The 19,709-nt window shown below is 39.1% G+C and overlaps 1 protein-coding gene across 3 annotated transcripts in view; it reads right to left on the bottom strand.

Annotated features, from left to right (window-relative positions):
• LOC113078130 (mediator of RNA polymerase II transcription subunit 12-like) overlaps nucleotides 1-19,709 on the bottom strand; it is a 31,105-nt gene that overhangs the window by 5,959 nt on the left and 5,437 nt on the right. The window contains exons 7-38 of one of the 3 annotated variants that reach the window (XM_026250439.1): nucleotides 18,900-19,172; nucleotides 18,673-18,819; nucleotides 18,496-18,595; nucleotides 18,282-18,418; nucleotides 17,195-17,326; nucleotides 16,974-17,100; nucleotides 15,803-16,032; nucleotides 15,657-15,716; nucleotides 15,404-15,577; nucleotides 14,403-14,547; nucleotides 14,142-14,260; nucleotides 13,082-13,225; nucleotides 12,434-12,597; nucleotides 11,436-11,567; nucleotides 11,120-11,347; nucleotides 9,633-9,777; nucleotides 8,536-8,656; nucleotides 7,192-7,302; nucleotides 6,972-7,085; nucleotides 6,194-6,357; nucleotides 5,778-5,957; nucleotides 4,016-4,087; nucleotides 3,765-3,925; nucleotides 3,511-3,672; nucleotides 3,236-3,347; nucleotides 3,054-3,143; nucleotides 2,780-2,889; nucleotides 2,568-2,703; nucleotides 1,375-1,524; nucleotides 932-1,291; nucleotides 709-853; nucleotides 353-555 (exon numbers count right to left, since the gene is read on the bottom strand). In XM_026250439.1, coding sequence (XP_026106224.1) covers nucleotides 353-555; nucleotides 709-853; nucleotides 932-1,291; nucleotides 1,375-1,524; nucleotides 2,568-2,703; nucleotides 2,780-2,889; nucleotides 3,054-3,143; nucleotides 3,236-3,347; nucleotides 3,511-3,672; nucleotides 3,765-3,925; nucleotides 4,016-4,087; nucleotides 5,778-5,957; nucleotides 6,194-6,357; nucleotides 6,972-7,085; nucleotides 7,192-7,302; nucleotides 8,536-8,656; nucleotides 9,633-9,777; nucleotides 11,120-11,347; nucleotides 11,436-11,567; nucleotides 12,434-12,597; nucleotides 13,082-13,225; nucleotides 14,142-14,260; nucleotides 14,403-14,547; nucleotides 15,404-15,577; nucleotides 15,657-15,716; nucleotides 15,803-16,032; nucleotides 16,974-17,100; nucleotides 17,195-17,326; nucleotides 18,282-18,418; nucleotides 18,496-18,595; nucleotides 18,673-18,819; nucleotides 18,900-19,172 — 4,848 coding nt within the window. The remainder of the gene's footprint in view (nucleotides 1-352; nucleotides 556-708; nucleotides 854-931; nucleotides 1,292-1,374; nucleotides 1,525-2,567; nucleotides 2,704-2,779; nucleotides 2,890-3,053; nucleotides 3,144-3,235; nucleotides 3,348-3,510; nucleotides 3,673-3,764; nucleotides 3,926-4,015; nucleotides 4,088-5,777; nucleotides 5,958-6,193; nucleotides 6,358-6,971; nucleotides 7,086-7,191; nucleotides 7,303-8,535; nucleotides 8,657-9,632; nucleotides 9,778-11,119; nucleotides 11,348-11,435; nucleotides 11,568-12,433; nucleotides 12,598-13,081; nucleotides 13,226-14,141; nucleotides 14,261-14,402; nucleotides 14,548-15,403; nucleotides 15,578-15,656; nucleotides 15,717-15,802; nucleotides 16,033-16,973; nucleotides 17,101-17,194; nucleotides 17,327-18,281; nucleotides 18,419-18,495; nucleotides 18,596-18,672; nucleotides 18,820-18,899; nucleotides 19,173-19,709) is intronic. The other 2 variants (XM_026250440.1, XM_026250441.1) reach the window with 2 other exon arrangements.

The following is a 19,709-nucleotide window of genomic DNA, read 5'->3' as shown; positions in this document are numbered from 1 at the left end:
TTATAAAACCCACAGGGCAGAGGTTGAAAACCAGATCCTGAATGTACAATTTCTAACTCGTATAAAGTTTCTATCTTTTAATAAAATGCGAGTGCATTAAAACACAATCTTTATGTGCAAATGTTGCATTGGAAGTTCTGCAGGGAATCAGATATTTCTGTTTAGACGTCGGTCAGATGTCCAGATATCGGACATGTATGTGATTAAAAACCACGTTTGGTTTTACACGTGTTTACAAATCTGCAACAAATTCCAAACTGAGTGAACAATAAAATCTGATTTTTTGTGCCAGTCTAAATGCATCCAGTGTGTGTTTTCGGTCTGGGGTCTTGACCGGTTAAACCAGACTCACCAGTCTGACCTGTAACTGATGACGGAGAAGCTGCCCCTGATGCATGCTCGGTGGAGGCTTGTAGCCCATCTGGAACTGCTTGTCCATTCCCATCATGCTGCCCATGCTAGCACCAGGCATATTAGCTATGTTGTAGGTGGGACGTTGAGGAATTTTGCCCATAGGAGCCCTGGAACGGAAATTGGGCTCTAAACCGGGACCCCCTTACGGGGGAAAATACAATGAGAAAAAGCATAAAAGACAACTGAAAAACAAAACAGAAGATGTCCTACATGCATCCCACGATGTTAAATTACTGAAGTAACTGGATTTTTAAAAAGTTCAAAAGGAAAAGAGGTTAAAAGGGCTGCACTGACCTGGTGGCAGAGGCTGGTTTTGGCCGTATATTTGGCCCATTGGAGTCTGGTAGCCCATTCGGAAAGTCATGTTTGACTGGTTCATCAACAGATCAGGAGCCATGCCTGGCGTGTACTGCAAGACTGGGTTGTGCGCCTTGTAGTCCTAGACCACAGGAAACAGTTGCAAAACTTGATATTTAACTCTAAGTCAAGCCATTTTTGCTTCTTTTGTAATTTTTACCTCTTGTTTATTTGCGGATGTCGGCTTCTTTTTCTTTTTCTTCTTACTGGGGTCAGCTGCGACACTATTGACGCTCTTCTCCGGCTTCCCAGGATCCACCTTCTTGTCCGGTTCAGGAGGCACGGGTGTGGGTGGCTCTTCCTCCTCTTGGGGCAGGTTGAGGGGCGCCAGATAGTAACTGCGTGGTTTGGGCTTTATGTGGGTGTGGTAAAGCAGGAGCCGCTGCTGCTCTTCATACTTTGTGACTTTGCGGTCGACTCGCACGGTCCCAAACCAGCCCCAGGACAGCGGAGCCGAGTGCTTCAGGCCCTCGAACACGTCCCAGGGAGAGATCTTCTGCTTAGTCGACACCTGAAGACCCTGTGTGTGAGAAACCATGATGCAAAGGTCAGCGAATGTCCAGAAGCCGAGTGGCGCTACCATACCTATAATGTGCTACGTACCTCTTTTTCAAATCCGGCAATTTTGTTGCCCTTCGTGTCAATGAGTGACCCCTGGGGTTCACAGGTGATGACATCACGCATCTGTTTGGGCAGAGGCAGCAACTGCCGCACTTTCTCCAAGCTTTCGGACTGACGGTCACCGAGCTCTTTCTGCAGGGAAAAACAAACAACAGTCTTACATTTCCAGAAGAAAAGTTTGTGCAAATGCACAAAATCACTGCGGTGATGATTTAGTGTTGCTTATCACAGCTGCTACTGGTAGACTATGGCTTAAAACTAAATTGGGATTGGTACGATTTTTACATTTTGTTTTTTGAAAGAAGTCTCACCAAGGCTGCATTTATTTGATAAAAAAAAATGCAGTAAAAAAAATCAATTTCTATTTGAATATAGCCTCAAATGTAATTTATTCCTGTGATGTGAAGCTGAATTTTCAGCATCATAACTCCAGTCTTCAGTGGAATAAAATAAAGTAAATAAAATAAAGTCATAATATTTCGAGAATACAGTCAAAAAATTATGTGATAAGTCATAATATTTTGAGAATAAAGTCGTAATGTTTTAATAAGTAAGTCATAGCAATATAAGATTAAAATTGTAATATTTTGAGAATAAAGTCACAATATTTTGAGAATAATGTCGTGATATTTTAAGAAAATAAAGTCTTAGGAATATGAGATTAAAGTCAATATTTTGAGAATAAATGTTGTAATATTTTAGGAATAAAGTCACAGCATTGAGATTAACTATATAGTACTTTGAGAATAAAGATATAATATTTTAGGAAAGAAGTCATAGCAATATGAGATTAGAGCTGTAATATTTTGTGAATAATGTTTTGATATTTTAAGAAAATAAAGCCATAGCAATATGAGGTTAAAGTCAATATTTTGAGAATAAATGTAATATTTTAAGAAAATAAAGTCATAGCATTGATATTAAAGTCACAGTCCTTTTAGAAGAAAGTTATAGCAATATTGGATTAACCGTCATGTTTTGAGAATAAAGTCGTATAATAAGCTTAATTAACATGAAGTAGGATTAATGTGAAAATTTCACCTACTCTGCAAAAAAAAAAAAAAAAACGTCTGTGCTGTCCACCCTTTCATTCATCACATTAAATCCAACATTAAAAACAAAGTCTGAAGTGGACTCCATCTCATTTTCTGTAAATAAATATTGCTCTGTCTCACCCTGAGCTTCTTGACCAGGTTCATGTAGGCCCTCTTATTCTCCTCCATGCTGCCCTGAGAGATGCTGGACATGTCGGCCGCCAGAGTGCCGTTAATCAACACGCTCAGCATGTCTAACACCGTCGTGAAGAGCTCACTAAAGGCAAACAATCAACATCATTCAAATTAAGACAGTATGGCACAGGTTAATCAGAGACTGTGTCGGATCTCACTTGTTAGACTGCATGTCCACCGTGCCACTGCTGATGATGTCCAGCAGAAGTACCGCCCACTCCGTCGTCTGCTGTGTGCTGCGCTGCACCGTATCAAACATCCCACCCACCTACAGACATCGAGACACCAAACAAGAACTGAGCTCAGTGCAGTTTAACCGCGTCTCAGTGAGATTCATTTTAACCTCAGTGCATGCAATACAAGGAAATGAGATCGATCAACACACAGATCATGTTTCTTAGGTTGCATGAGAAACAGATGACGGCTGCGCACCAGATTGAGACGCAGCTTCAAGGCCTCGTGCATCATCTGCTTGGCTTTGCAGTCGTCCTGATACTGGTCCTCTCGCCAGTTAGTCACAATCTGACGGGGAACACACCACATCAGTGTTGAGAGATGAGAAGCACTGACTGACAGTCACTGGGTGTGTGTGTGTGTGTGTGTTGATGCGGTACCTGCTGGACTTGGCTGTAAAGGGAAGTCAGGAGACCCTCTCTCTGCTCGTCTTGTCCCTTGAGACACGTCAGCACTAGAGAGAGGAAAGGCTGCTGGCTCAGGAGAGACATACTGAGAGAGAGAAGAAAACGGATTGTGATATATACCATATTAAAGATCACGCCTAGACAAATTAGCTTGAACTCTATATACTCTATATTATTTTAAAGTGTTGAGGCACTAAGCATCAGGAGAAAGCAACAGTGTAAATAAACCTGTGTGTTCAGTCGAATACCTTTTTTGTTTCTGTCGATCTCTTTCTTTCCTCGAGGAGGGACCCAGGTGCTGTCCCTTCTCCAGTTCTTCACCCGCAGCCTTCAGCACGTGACCCTGCACCGAGGTGGGCAGCTTCCCAATCAGAGGAGCCACTAACCAGACCCCTGAACGCTCGGAGGAACTGGAGGAAACACAAGAGGATCTGAGAAACACGCCTAAGAGAAGGCCAGCCCATCCAGTCCATCAAACCGAGCAATGATTGGGGTCACCGACCTGAGCACAGGTTTGGGTTTGCTGGCACTGTTGGTATTAGAGACTGAGCTGCTGGAAACCGCAGAGCCATTCATGGAGGGGTTACTAGAGTTCATCTCAGCAGACTTCTGGAAAACCTCGATGGTGGCCTTGGCTATGTTCTCCAGAAGAGAATACAGCTCCTGTTAAGAATGGATTCAGATGTGCAAACCTTAAGAAAAGACGAGAAATCATTAGACGGTGATGAACTCAGCAAACATGCTTCGGCTTACGTTGTTTGAGCTTTGTTTGATCATGAGCTGCAGCTCGAGAGACGACTGTCTCATGGTCCACTGGTCCATGTTCTGTAAGCAGACAGAAGATGGAAAGAATGCTTTTTAAGCTAAGCTAAAGAGCCAAAGCTGGAAGTTAATTGTCTATGAAAACCAATCCAGAATAATGAGCTGCTGAGAGACCCACACAAATCATTCACGGCTTAAAGGCTAAAGGGTGTGAAATTAATAATTAAGCTCAGGGAAATGACTCTCTGTTCATTCTATTCTACAGGGTTTAAAAGCTGAAAATCGCATTTTTTGCATTGACAGCATCACCAAATGGATTTGGAAAATCAATGACTGTTTCCAAACAGGTTTCCAGAAAACTCCTCGACAAATGTTTATATGATGGTATATTACAGTATTTCCCCGGGACTCTGTGAGACTATCGTGAGTAGACACCTAATCATCTAGAAAAGCTTTTACATATTTAAGTAAAGGAAAAATTAAGAAATCCAACCTCTTTTCAGTCTGCAGTGATTTTTTAAGTGGAATAAAAACCTATTTTTTGTTGTGACAGTGTCGCACTGGTATTTTTAGGAAGCCAAACTAATTAAAAATAACAATGAAAATAATGAAATAAATTACTATTATAACTATTAAGACAAATCTATTACTATTGTAAAACAACTGCACTGTAAAAAAAAAGAAAAAAATAAGAAGATATTTAATAATAGGTAAAAAAAAAAGAAAAAAAAAGGAATATATAAAAATTAAGAGTCTGCTTGAAAATACTCAGTTTCTCAGGATTTATGTAATTTTAAGTTAAGTGTTTGAGTAAAATTAAATTGTATTTTATTCTGTAAACTACTGGTGACATTTCTCTCTTCCAAAATGTTGTCACTTAAGAGCATGCAATGACAACTGGTCGAGATACAAATAAAAATATGCAGTGTTTTCAGACATATTTAGATTCATTTTTAGACAACACAATACCAATGTGTTTTAACTTCAGAAGATTTAAGAAGTCAATATTTGGTGGAGTAACCCGCAAAAAAAAAAAAAAATGTTAATCAGACCTTAGAATATAAAAATATTAACATTTTACTCAAATCCATACCTAGTAAACCCAAAGAAACTGAAAATATTCAGGTGGCTTCTTATTCTTTTCTTTTCCATAGCTGTATATACGATACATGGTGTGTGTGCTAAGCCCTGGAGCTTTTATTTTGGTGGTAATCTGCAAGCAGGCCTTAAATTTCAATGACAGCAGGTATACAAACACTTCTCATTACTAACCTTGAGAAACAATGTAAACATGTCCACAACACTTTCAAATTCATGCAACGGAAAATAAAGTGAACCTGGTGCACATTGTGCTCCCAAATGCATAAAAATATCCATATATCAGCATAAGCAGAGAGTGAGTTTTCTGCATTTACTGTGAACCATACATGCTGAAACAAAGCATTAGAATATATAGCCTGCTTAATTAAATTACAGCCTTTTCCTAAATGCACTACGATAATTTGCAAATTTGGGTTAGAATTCGAAAGCCAAAGCAACAGCACAAAACACTGTGGGGGTAAAGATATTTTTGGTTCTGTATGAAACTGGAAGGATAAGATTACAGTATGGGAAACACTGTAATGTTTAAATGCATCTTAACTAAATGGTTTCGATGTAATGTGAAAATCTAAAAATTGACTCTATATTACTATATAAAGCTCTGTCGACTCAGGAGCAGATGTTCAGATGGGGTCATGTGAGAGCGTGTGACCTGCAGGATGCGTTTGATGCGCTGTCTCTGAGGATTCTCGCCCTCCTCGCTGTCCAGATGTCTGTGCGGGTAACAGATGAGCTGCAGTAAGCGCTGAGCTTGGATGTTCACCAGCACTGGATCCTGCAGAGCACTGCTGTCCTCCGACAGAGACTTCAGACACCGCTCACCAACCCACTCCTGAACCAGAGAAAATGCATTCCCACAAGATTTGGATCATGATCACATCATCATTATCTAGCCAGTGGTTAGGATGTGAAAATATGTGACCCTGGAGTTCAAAACCAGTCTGAAATTAGCCTCATGACTGGTTTTGTGGTCCAGGTTCAAATATTTCCACAATTTCAGTCTATACTGGTATTATAACAGCTAAAATTACTCTAAGTAGGACAATCCGATCCTCTTAAAACCCTCACCTGTTGGCAGATGCTCTTCAGCACATACTTGGCGTAAACCACCAGGCTCGCCGTTTCAATCGAGACGTTACGTCCTCCGGATTTTTTGGAGCCCATGTCATCCTCTCCGATGTCGTCCAGTCCGGCGGAGTGGGAGAAGCCTGAACCCTTCAGCTCAGCGTCTCCTGGAGAAATACACACAGAAGTCACCGTTTTTAGGGACCAATCAATTCTGAAAGCATAAACTGCGTCTCATCTCCATCTTCCAACTCATTTGATCCATTGCTTTTGGCCAAAATCCCAAAACAACATGCATATTAAACCCCTCTCCAATCAAAAAGTCCATCCCCTGTCGTCCTCTCACATCAAAATCAAACCACATATTTGTTTTTGTAATTTTTTTTAAACAGTGCACGATTGGTGCATATTTCTCTCCTGATTCAGACGAGACGACCTTTTCACTGTAATTATGGATTATGGTATTTAGCTGGAAATGACTGTTAAAAAGACGACAATTGATGGATTAATGTGGTTTTAAATTTTAAAATATTAGTTTTTAATCAGCTGTTTGGATTCACATTCTGACGGCACCCATTCACTGCAGAGCATCCATTGGTGAGAAAATAATGCAATGCTTAATTTCTCCAAATCTGATGAAGAAACAAACACATCTAAATCGTGAACGGTGAATGCATTTTTTAGCAAATTGTCATTTTTGGGTGAACTATGTCTTTAACCTCCCTGTTTGAGTGACTAAAACGTGACTGCACAATAGAGAGGTAAAGTCTCAAAGTCTCACCGAGCATGAAAACAGCCTTTAACACGGCAAACACGGCTCCCACCACGATGCTGTTCTGAGACGCAGCCAGCAGATGTCTGTCGCAGGACGATCGGATGCCCACTGTGGATTTGTCTGTGGACAGAAGCATTATTCTCAGCTTTATGGGTTCATCTAGAGTCGGTCAGGGGGGATGTGATGTGAAAAAGAGAGTTTGAGTTGATTTGGAGGGAGCTGTAACCTGATTTGGTGCCGTCTTGAGGACAGGGGTTGCGCTGTGGGGTTCTGAACAGATGAAGCAGGATCCGACAGGTAAGTCTGGCTCCAGATTCAGAATCCTGCTCACTACAGGCTGAACACACACACACACACACACACACGTCACTTCTAGTGTTTTCTATTAAAAGGCACTGGCCTCAGAATATGACTCCTATGACTCAAACGAACAGATAAATAAACACCCAGGCATAAGAATCCTGTGAAGTTCCCAGAAGGATCCTCAGACTTGATTTAAGGTGTTGGTTCAACCAAACACACATTCTGCCATAAATTGCTCAACCACATGTGAAGTCTGAAGTCGCTGGGGTATTTTTGTAGCAATAGCCAAAATACATTTGTATGGGACAAAATTATAGATTTTTCTTTTACGCCAAAAATCATTAGGATATTACATAAAGATCATGTTCCAAGAAGATATTTAGTAAGTTTCTTATCATAGATATATCAAAACCTAATTTTAGATTATTAATATGCATTGCTAAGAATTCATTTGGACAACATTTAAAAACCAATTTTCTCAATATTTAGATTTTATTTATTTTTTTCAAATATTGTCCGATCCTAACAAACCATACATCAATGGAAAGCTTATTTATTCAGCTTTCAGATGAGGTATAGATCTCAATTTCAAAAATGTACACTTATGACTGGTTTTGTTGTCCAGGGTCATGTATGTTGTTCCTAACTGAATGACAAAACTAAGTATTATAATTTATAACAACTGTGGTTTCAATTATTCATGAGATCATACAAAATATAAAGTGCATTACAAGGCATAATAAATCGATTTAAACTACTTTTATAATCAAATATATATGTCAACTTTTTTTTTTCTTCACATCATCATCCTAGACTTCAGATTCACCCCGTCTAAATCTGCCACATTTTATATTGACCTTATGTATTACTAAAATGCATTTATTAAATAAATATTTTTAAAAAGAGGAATATCGCAGGATTAAGGACAAAGTATTTTTTCCCCAACATTAACATGTTTTCCAACAGCATGTCATGCTCTCTTTTTAAATATGCACTTCTGAACACCATCTTTCATTGCTGCCCTGAATAGCTCCTTGTGTTTTGAGCCAATCGGAGACAGAGAGAGAGACTGTGGGCGGCAGAAGCAACTCTCTGGCCGCAGGACAAAGCTAAAGATGGAGCTGCCCGGTGTGAAATGAGGAGACATCAAACAGGCTGGCTGATTTCTCTGAACTCTCTCAGGTAACTGTGAAAAACTGAACGACTCCAGGAGTGAGGTATGCAGTGACTGAGCGTCTGTATGGCAGGAACACTTAAGGATCTGTACCTGCGTTCAGAAGGGAGGGAATGGCCACACAGCGCACCAGATCCTCCAGCAACAAACACTGACGAGCGATCAGGATGGCAACGAATGTCGCCAGCGAGTCGTGGAAAGACAGATCACTCACCTGCCGAAGAGAAAAGGCATTCAATTACCTCCAGGAACATCTGGCACAGCTATTTAAAGGGACAGTTCACCAAAAACTGAAAATGTACTGCTACTCATCAAGGAATACACAATGAACACACATGGTTCCTGATGATATATTGAGGTCTTATGAAGAGGAAAGATCAGTCGGTGCAAGAAACTGAACATTATTTACAACATTATTATGCGAAATCCAGAGACTTGGACAAATAAGGGAATACGATTTGTTTCTGTGAACTGGTTCTTTCAGACAGTTCGTTTCAATGAACTGGTTAAATTCAATAGTTAATGTGATTATGCAATGACATCGCATATACACCATTATATTATTAAAGCACCCAATAATGATGTGGATGTTTTGCATGTCTAAAACCTATAAAGTGAAAAAATAAACAATAAAAAACTATAAAAATGTTAATTTCATTTAAAACGAACGAATCAAAAGAATGATTCCTTTGTGAACCAGACATCACTCTGGACAGATTGTCTGAGTCTCTGGATTACAGGTAATAATGTTGAAAATAATGTTCAGTTTCTTGCACAGACTCATCATTTCGCTTCATAAGACTTCAATATTTCATCAGGAGCCACAAGTGTTAAATTAGCTTTTTATGCTTTTTTTTTCTCAAAAACAAGCAGTCACTGAATTGCATTTCATGAATCACAAGGGTTCACCGTTTCAACTAAAAATCTTCTTTACTTTTCTACTGAAGAAAACAAAAGGTCGCCAACATCTTGGATGGCCTGAGGGTTAAATCATCTACACATTTCAACACTCATCCATCGACTTCTATCTTAAAAGAAACTCTTTTAGTCATTCTACGTCAACCTTGATAATCCACAGAAATCGATCTAAAAATGTTTTAGATATCTGCACAAGTATGCTTAAAACACCAAATGAGATCAAACGGCTACAACATGTAAGCAGTCAATGCAACAGATGAGAGCGGACTCACGTCAACGTTGCAGAGCAGATCGTTGAAGCCACAGTTGCCGTTGTTGGAGGAGCAGCAGAGCGCCTTGAGCACTCCCAACCACTCGGCGCTGAGAGAGCGACAGTACGCCGTCAGCTCGGCACACAGGATCCCGATATCATTCACCCTGAAACAAACCACACAACAGTTCCTCACCGCAGGGAAGAAGGCACAGCTACAGATGCCATGCAGCTGTTCTGCTATTACCGAAGATGTTTATGGAAACTCATGGTGCGTTCACACCAGGAGCATTAAGCGAGTGATTACCATGTTAAGTCAATTCAAAGACGCAAATAGACAACCAACAACGCGATTCGCGTGAATGACGCGGCGCGGATTGAACGTTTAGAGCGTTTTCATGCGTGAAACGCGTGATTCTCACGAGCTGAAACATCTTGAACGATTATCTTTTTATTTAGCCATGAGGTTTAACTAAAGACTAATTACCGTATTTTTTGGACTATAAGTCACACCTGAGTATAAGTCGCATCAGTCCAAAAATACGTCATGATGAGGAAAAAAAACATATAGAAGTCGCACTGGACTATAAGTCGCATTTATTTAGAACCAAGCACCAAGAGAAAGCATTACCGTCTCAATGTTGCTCTATGTCTTCAGTGTAGACTACAGGAGCACTGAGCAGCATAGAGCGCCCTCTGGTGGCTGGAGACGGTAATGTTTTCTAGTGGTTCATTTCTCTCGGTTCATGTCAAATTAATTTTGATAAATAAGTTGCACCTGACTATAAGTTGCAGGACCAGCCAAACTATGAAAAGAAGTGCGACTTCTAGTCCGGAAAATACGGTACATACTTTTTGTCTTGAAGTGTTCAAGACGGATGTTAATCTATTCTACGATTTAAGCTTTGATAGTAAAATGGTAAAAATAAAATTATTTTTAATTGTTTACTGCTACCGTAAACTGCCTTCAGGCTAATTAACTGGAATATTTCACAGTTTGATTATTACGAATAACTGATAATTTTTAACTGTTGGTTTTCTTACATTGATGTTTTAATCAAAAAAGTTGTTATTTATATTAACAATGTTATATAAATATACAGTATTAAAATATTAATATACAAATTAAATATAATAATTTTACTTATACTTTTATTCATATTCCGAATTATATTTTATTTTTAGTTATTTCGTTTAGTTATATTATTTTAGTAGCCTATTTTCAGTTTTTAACTTTTTTAATGTGCATTTGTACATTTTTAATTACTATTTTACTACTAAATATATTGTCGGCACTTAATTTTACGAACAGTTGCTTTGCGATGATTTGTATTGTGAAAAGCACTTTACAAATAAACAAATTTAATTGTATACTGGGGCTTAGTTTTAATTTAAGTACAACATTTCTAATTTTCGTCTAATACTTAAATCTTATTTCAACCATTAGATGTTTTTAATCTTTTATAATGTACCTGATGAAAACATAAATCGATAGAATTAGATGCTCACCTCTCGGGATCACGGTGGTCCACGCACACATCCATGAGCACGTTACACACGAAGCTGTATCGGTTAGCTGGGCTGTCATTGAGGATCTTTCCCACCATGGAGTGGTTGAGGTTGTGCGCGGTAGGATTAGCGATAGCGTCGATCATGAACATCTGATCCCACAACATGTTAGAGTCTGATGGGTCGATGTTATAGTAGATGGAGTTCTTCACCTTCGAGCAGAACTCACTGTGGGAATTCACACAAATCCAGACACCATTAGAGACCAGGAATATGGGCAAACGCTTAAAAAGAAGAACGGATTTGTTGCTCTTACCTGAAAATCTCTCCAAACTTGCTCTTCAGGTGACTGCAGGAGGTATAGAGGTCGTAGAAATAGGCCAGGATACAGCGTTCGGTTGAGGAACAATCTGATGGGTTCACGCCAGACTTGACTACAATCCTCAGCCTGCAGAGAATGATACTATATATTCATCACAGTCCAAAAATAGTTCAAAATGTGCTGTTAATTTACTCATCCTCATAGGTCATCCAAGATGTAGGTGACTTTTTCCCCTCAGTAGGACAGTAAAGAAGATTTTTAGCAGAAACTGTGGTCCTTGGTGATTCATAAAATGCAAGTCCCATTTTTGAAAATTAAAAAGCATATCAAGGAAAACAAAATTAACACTTGTGGCTCCTGGCGATATATTGAGGTCTTATGGAGCAAAGCGATCAGTCTGTGCAAGAAACTGAACATTATTTACAACATAACCTGTAACCCAGACCTTCAGAAAACAGGGGAATTATTATTTTCTGTGAACTGGTTCTTTCGGACAGTTCGTTTCAATGAAGTTAGTTTAGATAATCATGCAATGGTTCAAGAAATTCACTAAAATGAACCGGTTCAAAAGAAAGATTCGTTTGTGAACCAGACATCATTCAGACTGTTTGTCCAAAGCTCTGGATTTCAGGTAATAATGTTGTAAATAATGTTCAGTTTCTTGCACAAATTGATCGTTTCTCTTCATAAGACCTCAATATATCGCCAGGCGCCACAGGGATTACTTCGGTGCTCTTTGATGTTTTTTTATTTTAAAAAACGGGCAGCCCTTGAATTGTATTTTGTGCATCACCAAGGACCACAATTTCAGCCAAAAATCTTTTTTTTATTGTTCTACTGAAGAAAAACAAAACGTCACCTACATCTTGGATGACCTCAGAGTGAGAAAATGAACAGCCAATTGTAATTTTCGGATGAACTTTCCCTTTGACATCATTCCAAAAGCTGTGATTTCATTGTCCTATCAAGTGGCAGACATGAATATGACGTACCCATCGAAGACCTGTGCGTTCTGGTCAGGGTTGAGGATGAGGCAGGAGTGGTATCTCCGCAGAACGGCAACGATACACAGACAGAGACCTGTAGTGTAACTTCCCGCCAGGTTGGAGGACTTCAGAAGGAGTTCTGCTTCCACCAAACTCAACTCATTCAGCAGCTACATGACACAACACACGCTCAAGCTAATCACTGATGCACAACCTAATAATGCTTTTTTACAAGCATGTACGAAGCGAGGGAGAACATCTATAAATTGGAACCGGTTTGTAGTTTAATTTTGGCTGATCTCTATTCCAGAACTGCACACAAACACATTGCAATCATTTCCCAAAATGTAATTTGTGTGTAATGCTTATGAAGTCTGTAAAGAGGAGAAAACACGATTCAAGCTCACTTTTTGTAATAAAAGAAAAATATGTTGAGATTTATAAGGAACTGACCGTCTTCAGAAATGTTTCGATGGCATAGTCTTTTACTCTTAATGCCATATAATGAATATTTAGGTACCGAAATCCAAAATCATATGGAACAGTGTCCTCAAAACTGAGGTACGTAATGAAACGTGACTTATTTTACATCCCTAACTCATACGACCCCCAAACAGAGAGTCAGAGACGATATTTTGGGATCAGCTGTCATACCTGTATAGCGAAGTCAATGAGGCCACTTATATTGAGCGAATACTCCATGAGGTCGAAGATGAACTGGATGTGTTGGACCAGTGGGAGGTGGTAGGACATCCCTAAGGCAAAGCTGGCGATCTGTTCCATAACATTCCTGGACACCTGTGGGAACCCAAACACACCATCTGAATCACAGCTGAACGCTGGTGAGATTTGGAGAAGGTCAGGATTTACAGGGAATTTAAATCAGTAGGTTTGGATACAGTCTGGATGCTGGAAATTCAGAGCCAGTCTGCAGGAATTGGGCAGACTTATTTTGCAGAAAACCATGCAATGATGGGCACAGTTTCTTGACTGATGAGGTGTAATCACATCCATAATTTGCCAAATCCGAGTCCAGTTATTTCAGTAGGAATCCATGAGATTGGGATTTCCATCGTGAGGCCAAATTTTTTCCCGTAACAGATTTAGCTTGTGTTAAGAAATGGAAAACCGCTTCATACAGGTCGCAAGTTGCGCATTCAGTTCTCTTTCATGGACAAAAACACACAAAACTCCAACAAAGCATCTGTTTTTGAGGGGTGACCTTAAAAACACAGTCTTAAATGAGTTAAAAGTCCTAAATGACTTTAAAGAGTTGGATGTGTGTCAGACCTGCGTTAGGTTTAAAGAGAGAGCACTGCTTTTAACCTGAAAAGAACAATGACTCCATCATCAATAATCGTACCTATTTTAAAAATACAACTTTAACGATGAAAACTTAAAAAAGCACTGTAGCACGTTACAAAGCTTTCACTCGATGATATTATATTTATTTCATTAGCTGTCAAGAACAACTGCCATGATTTTACTTTATATTTATTTCCCTTGATTAATGTTAATAAATTACTCACTATTAATTAGTGATTTAAGCAACTTTATGTATAGAGTAAAATTCGTGGAAACGTTTTTACATCACCAGAGAAAAAAATTACATTACGTGCACTGTTTGCAAAATGGTGAAAAGTATATTATGGTTTAACTCAACAACAACAAATAAAGCAGGTCACTGCAGTTCATTGATAAAAGTCAGGCTGACCTGAGAAGTGACCTGATGCTGGTCAAAGTGTGAAAGGTGCTGAAATTTAGAGAAAATGTCTTCAGCGGTGGGAAAGGCCTCGGGTTTACTCCTCTTCCTCTTCTGACCTTCTTCACCTCCTGAGGAAAGAAAACAAGAGTCAATGGGTCTAGAGCTATGAATATTGAATGACAGGATGATTAAATGGCTTCTTTGAGTGTACTACTCCTTTAATAATCATTGCAGTTCATTTTTCAGATGGAGTTGTGTAAATTGTCGCACCGGTCTCTGCTGTACTCTTGCGGTTGAGGACCTTCAGGATGTCTTTGGTGATCTTCTTGATGGCGTGGCGAGCTTCATCTCGCTGTTTGCCAACCCCATAGAGAACCACCAGACGCTGGTTACACTCGTGACTTGCGCTCTCCTCCTGAACAAAAACACGTTTAGTCACGATTTCAGTCATATAAACCACCGTTCAAGACTCTGGGAGCGGTACGTTTATTTAAAAGTTTTAAAAACTCAACAAGCCTGCATGCATTTAATCAGAAATACAGTAAAATGCATGCATACTACAAGCATATTTGGCTGTACACTATATAAAAAAAACAACTGTAAAATTTACAGTAAAAAAACGGCAGATTTTGTTGTTTTATCTTAAATTTACAGTTAAATACCGTAATTTCCTTAACTGATATAATTTTTATATACACTAACTTATTGAAGTACTCAAATCTGCCTTATACCTTTGTAATACACTGCTATCCACCAAAATCAGGTGGTGATGAAAGAAAGCCCATCACAAGCAGCTTTTAAATAATAACATGCAGTGTTATTCACACAAGCACTTAACACCATCAAGGTAAGACTGATTAAACTGAAATACGCGATAAACATTAATTTAACGACATTATATGCAACACACAACCCCACTAAACATAACATAAAGAAAAGAAGACTGTTACATCAAAGAAAAAACACAAAATTCAAACAAAATTTGAAATGCAATGCATAGAATTCTGGGAACGCCAGTTTACGTTTTTTTCCCGTTTTTACTGTAGCATTTTTACTGTTTATGTACCATTAAAATCACAGACGCTTTTTTACAGTGTACTTATAAAGCACATATTAATGCCTTATTCTGTATTCTAGATACTTTAATGCAACCCCATACCTAAATTTAACAACTTCAGTAACTATTACTAAGCAGCAAATTAGGAGTCACAGTTCATCGTGAGAATCTAAAGTGTGATCTTATTAACTTATGTAAAACCTCACAAGCTCACCTGAGGAATGGGGAAGTGTGTGGCATACTGTATGTGACGGGGCTGCTCGTAAACCAGCGGGAAGGCCGGGTCCATGCCCTTGTCCTTGGCAGTGTTTTTGCTTTCCTGATCCGGGGCAGGTTTCTCCGGGGAAGGGCTTCCCTTCGACTCGCAGTGCATCGTAGGAGAAAACATCTGGTGGAGGATCAGCAAACATCAGGTACCATCACTATTACAAAAGTCACACGAGTTTAAGCGAAATGCCTTCTCCTACCTCATCAAAGTTCGCACTCGAGTTGTGATCGATCTCCATTGACTCGGACATACCAGTATCCTACAAAAAAATAAAAAAATGTTAGCAGTGAAGTATGACTTCATCCACCCAATAATTTTCCACTTGGGGGAAAAAAAGCTTCTTGCCTCCATTTTTACACTGCTTCCCGTGTCCTGCTCTTTGCGCTCTGATTCGTCGGAGGGCTCGTCGCTGGGGGAGCGTGGGCGGGGCAGATGGGAGTCGGAGGCCAGGTCGCCTCGTGAGATGAGGGTGCACATGTAGATGTTGTGTGAGAAGACGTCATGACGGATGAGCTCGCAGAAGAGGAGCACCAGATTGGAGAACTCCACTCGCTCGCTCTCGTTCCCGGGTTCAGCTTCACGGACACAGAGACAAAGCTTTAGCTCATATGCACTAAAAAGATGCTTCTTCTGCTCATAAAGGCTTTATACATTTGATGAAAAATACAGAAAAATCAGTAATATTGTGAAATATTATTGCAATTTTAAATAACAGTTTTCTATCTTAGTATATTTTAAAAATCGAATATATTTCTGTGATGCGCAGCTGAATTTTCAGCATCATTACTGCAGTCACAATGTCTTCAGAAATTATTCTAACATGCCAATTCATAAAGATTTTTCAAATAAATTGTTTTTGGAACCTGTGACACTTTGGTCAGGATTTTTTGATGAATAAAAAGTAAAAAAAAAAAAAAACAGTATTCATTTAAAATATAAATATTTTGTAACAATATACACTATTGTTCAAAAGTTTGGGATCTGTAAATTTCTTTCTTAAGAAATTCATACTTATATTTAGCAAGGATGTGGGAAATTTATACAAAGTCTTAGTAAAGACTTCTATTGTTACAAAATGCTTCTATTTTAAATAAATGCTGTTCTTTTTAACATTTTAATCATTAAAAAATCTTGACAAAAATATCATAGAAAATAAAAATATGAAGCGGCAAAACTGCTTCCAAAATGTATTATTTCTCAAGGATCATGTGACACTGAAGACTGGAGTAAGGATGCTGAAAATTCAGCTTTGCGTCAATTAAATAAAATTATATTGTAAAGTATATTGAGATAGAAAACCGTTATTTTCAATGGCAATAACATTTCACAATATTTCTGTATTTTTTTATCAAATAAATGCAATCTTGATGAGCATAAGAAACTTCTTTAAAAAAAAAAAAAAAAAAAAATCCTTCTGATCCCCAACTTTTGAGCGACAGTGCATACCTTTTTTAAAAGCATAAGTGGTTAATGGCACTGGAAAGAAACCCGTACAGATGCTAAAACATGAACTCACTGAGCACAGGTGCTTGTGTGTCCAGGAACTGCAGCAGGACGTCCTGGAAGACGGGGAGAGTGGCAGCAGACAGAGACCCTGAGGACACCGAGCCCTTCTCATCCACGACCTCTGACTCTCCACACCGCTAAAAACACACAGGAACACATCACTGTGAAAACTGCGCAGCTGGACATTACCACACCATTTTCATAATGGAAAATAATGTTTCCCAGCAGCACCTCGGCCTCGATCTCCGTCTGCCTCTTCTCCAGGAGTTTGGCCACCACCATGGCTCTGTGCGGCCCGGACCTCTTACAGGAAACAGCCCACTCACACAGCAGGGTCACCACCGCATCGTCATCTGGACTCATCTACAGAGACATTACACATCAAACATCAGATCAAGCCAAAACATCTCAGTGTTATATAATCAGTATTACATAGTTATTAAACATGTATACATCTGATTGCAGTTAATAACTGTCCATTATTGGCCCACTATTGTTCAAAAGTCTTTTTTTGTTTTTTTTGTTTTTTAGTTTCTGAAGTCTTTTGTGCTCACTAAGGCTGCATGTAAATTACAGTAAAAACATTATAACTGTGAATTGAAATAATTTAAAACAACTTTTCTAATTTAATATAATGTGACCTAATTTAAGTCGCTGGGGTATATTTGTAGCAATAGCCAAAAAAAAAAAAACATTGTATTGAAATAAAAAATGATCAATTTACTTTTATGTCAAAAATCATTACGATATTAAGTAAAGATCATGTTCCATGAAGATATTTTGTAAATTTCCTACCGTAAATATATCAAAACTTAATTTTTGATTAGTAATATGCATTGCTGAGAATTAATTTGGACAACTTTAAAAGGTGATTTTCTCAATATTTAGATTTTTTTTTGCAGCTTCAGATTCCAGATTTTTTTAAATAGTTGTATCTCGGCCAAATATTGTCAGATCCTAACAAACCATGCATCAATGGAAAGATTATTTATTCAGCTATGTATATATCTATATTTAGCAAAATTGACCCATATGACTGGTTTTGTGGTAATACGTTAAACTGTAATTTATTCCTGTGATGCACAGCTGTATTTTCATCATCATTACTCCAGTCTTCAGTGTCACATGATCCTTCAGAAATCATTTTAATATGCCGATTTGATTCTCAAGAACCATTTCTGATTATAATCAAACTGCAAGTCTTTTTCAGGACTCATTGATGTATTTGAAATATACATTTTTTGTAACATTCTAAAAGTGTCTGATCTTCTAAAATTCCATGATAGCGAAAATAAAAACACTGTTGTGTTGTCTTTACCTCGTGTCCGTCTTTGCTCTGTCCCGAGCCGAAGATGCGGTTATACAGCGAATCCAGGGAATTGCTGAAGTCAGACTTCTCAAAGCTGTGGTTATCCAAAACCTCCAGCGTATGCAGAACCCGGCTGATGGTGAAACCTATAATCACATATCATACAGTCTTACCCAGGACAGAATAAGTCCAGAGCGATTCTGAAGAGCTCCTTCATGCCCACCTGCGGTCGTCTCCTGACACTTATCGAAAGACCAGCGAAACTCCACGGCCTGTCCTCTCTCTTTGATCTGCTCTTCAATCTCCCTCACTTTGACACGCACCTGAGAAGCATCGCATTGCTTTAGATTCATTGCTCTGATTAGATGAAAAGCCAGTGTGGAATCCAGTGAAGACGAACCTGCTGGTTAAAGCTGCTGTTGCCCCCAGGCATGGGAAGATTAGACGGCGCGATCGCCAAGAGGTCTAATGGCGAGCCGGTCTTATTTCGGCTGTCGGTCAGAGAGTAGTGCCAGACCAGAGCGCTGGGACAACACAACACGATACTCTACAAACAGAACGAACACAGTGTCAAGAGAAACTCAATGTCAGGGATCAGAGAAACACAGCACAGATCTGTGGCAGAACCTGCAGCATGCAGCTGAGTCCGAACACCACGGGTCTGTGCTGGGGGCAGATGTAGAAGTCTGTGAAGGGCGTTTGGGGCGGGTTGCCCCCTGCAGGCTGGGAGGTCGGGGTGGGGGGCAGAGCGTTCCCTTGCTGTGCCGAAATGCCGTGTGAAGGGTGTCCGCCTGGACCTGGTCCGAGACTGCCATCGCTCAGTAGCAGATTGAGCCGGCGTGTGCAGAAATACGCCAGCCGTCTCGATAAATACGCCGACTGCACAAACTCTCCCGAGTACTAAAATAAATAAAGACTGGGTCAGAATAAGCACACTGTTTTCGGATAACCACCATCTCAGGCTTTTAGGTGCTGATTTTGGGAGGCAAATCTGCACAAATCTTTATCTTTGTTTGGGGAAAACCAGGTTAAAATGTGAGCACATTTAGTTTTCAGCTACTGAAAATGTATCAAATTCAACATAGTGGACATACTACTTTTGAAATTTGGAAAATTAATATTTATGGCATACTTGGCACAAGTGTGTCCAATGCACAGGTTTTGATAGAGGCGAAACTAAATGCATCTCTGTTCTCCAAAGTATTTGCTCTTCAGACATTCCTCTTTAAAAGAAAAACACATCAGGTGCATGCAAAGTGAAACTTTTTTTTTTTTTTTTTTTTTTTTCACTGAAGAGGTGTACAATTTACTCCTGAAGCCAGAGACTCCAACATCGCTGGAAAGGAACCACAGAGGGCCTTAAAAAATTAAGTTGAATTTACTTCTGTAGTCACAGACATGCAAACTTTGGAGAAAAAATAAAAATAAATTTGCTTT

The sequence above is a fragment of the Carassius auratus genome, unplaced genomic scaffold, assembly GCF_003368295.1.
Source record: "Carassius auratus strain Wakin unplaced genomic scaffold, ASM336829v1 scaf_tig00024341, whole genome shotgun sequence".
Lineage (NCBI taxonomy): Eukaryota > Metazoa > Chordata > Actinopteri > Cypriniformes > Cyprinidae > Carassius > Carassius auratus.
This window is presented reverse-complemented; position numbering and strand designations above follow the sequence as displayed.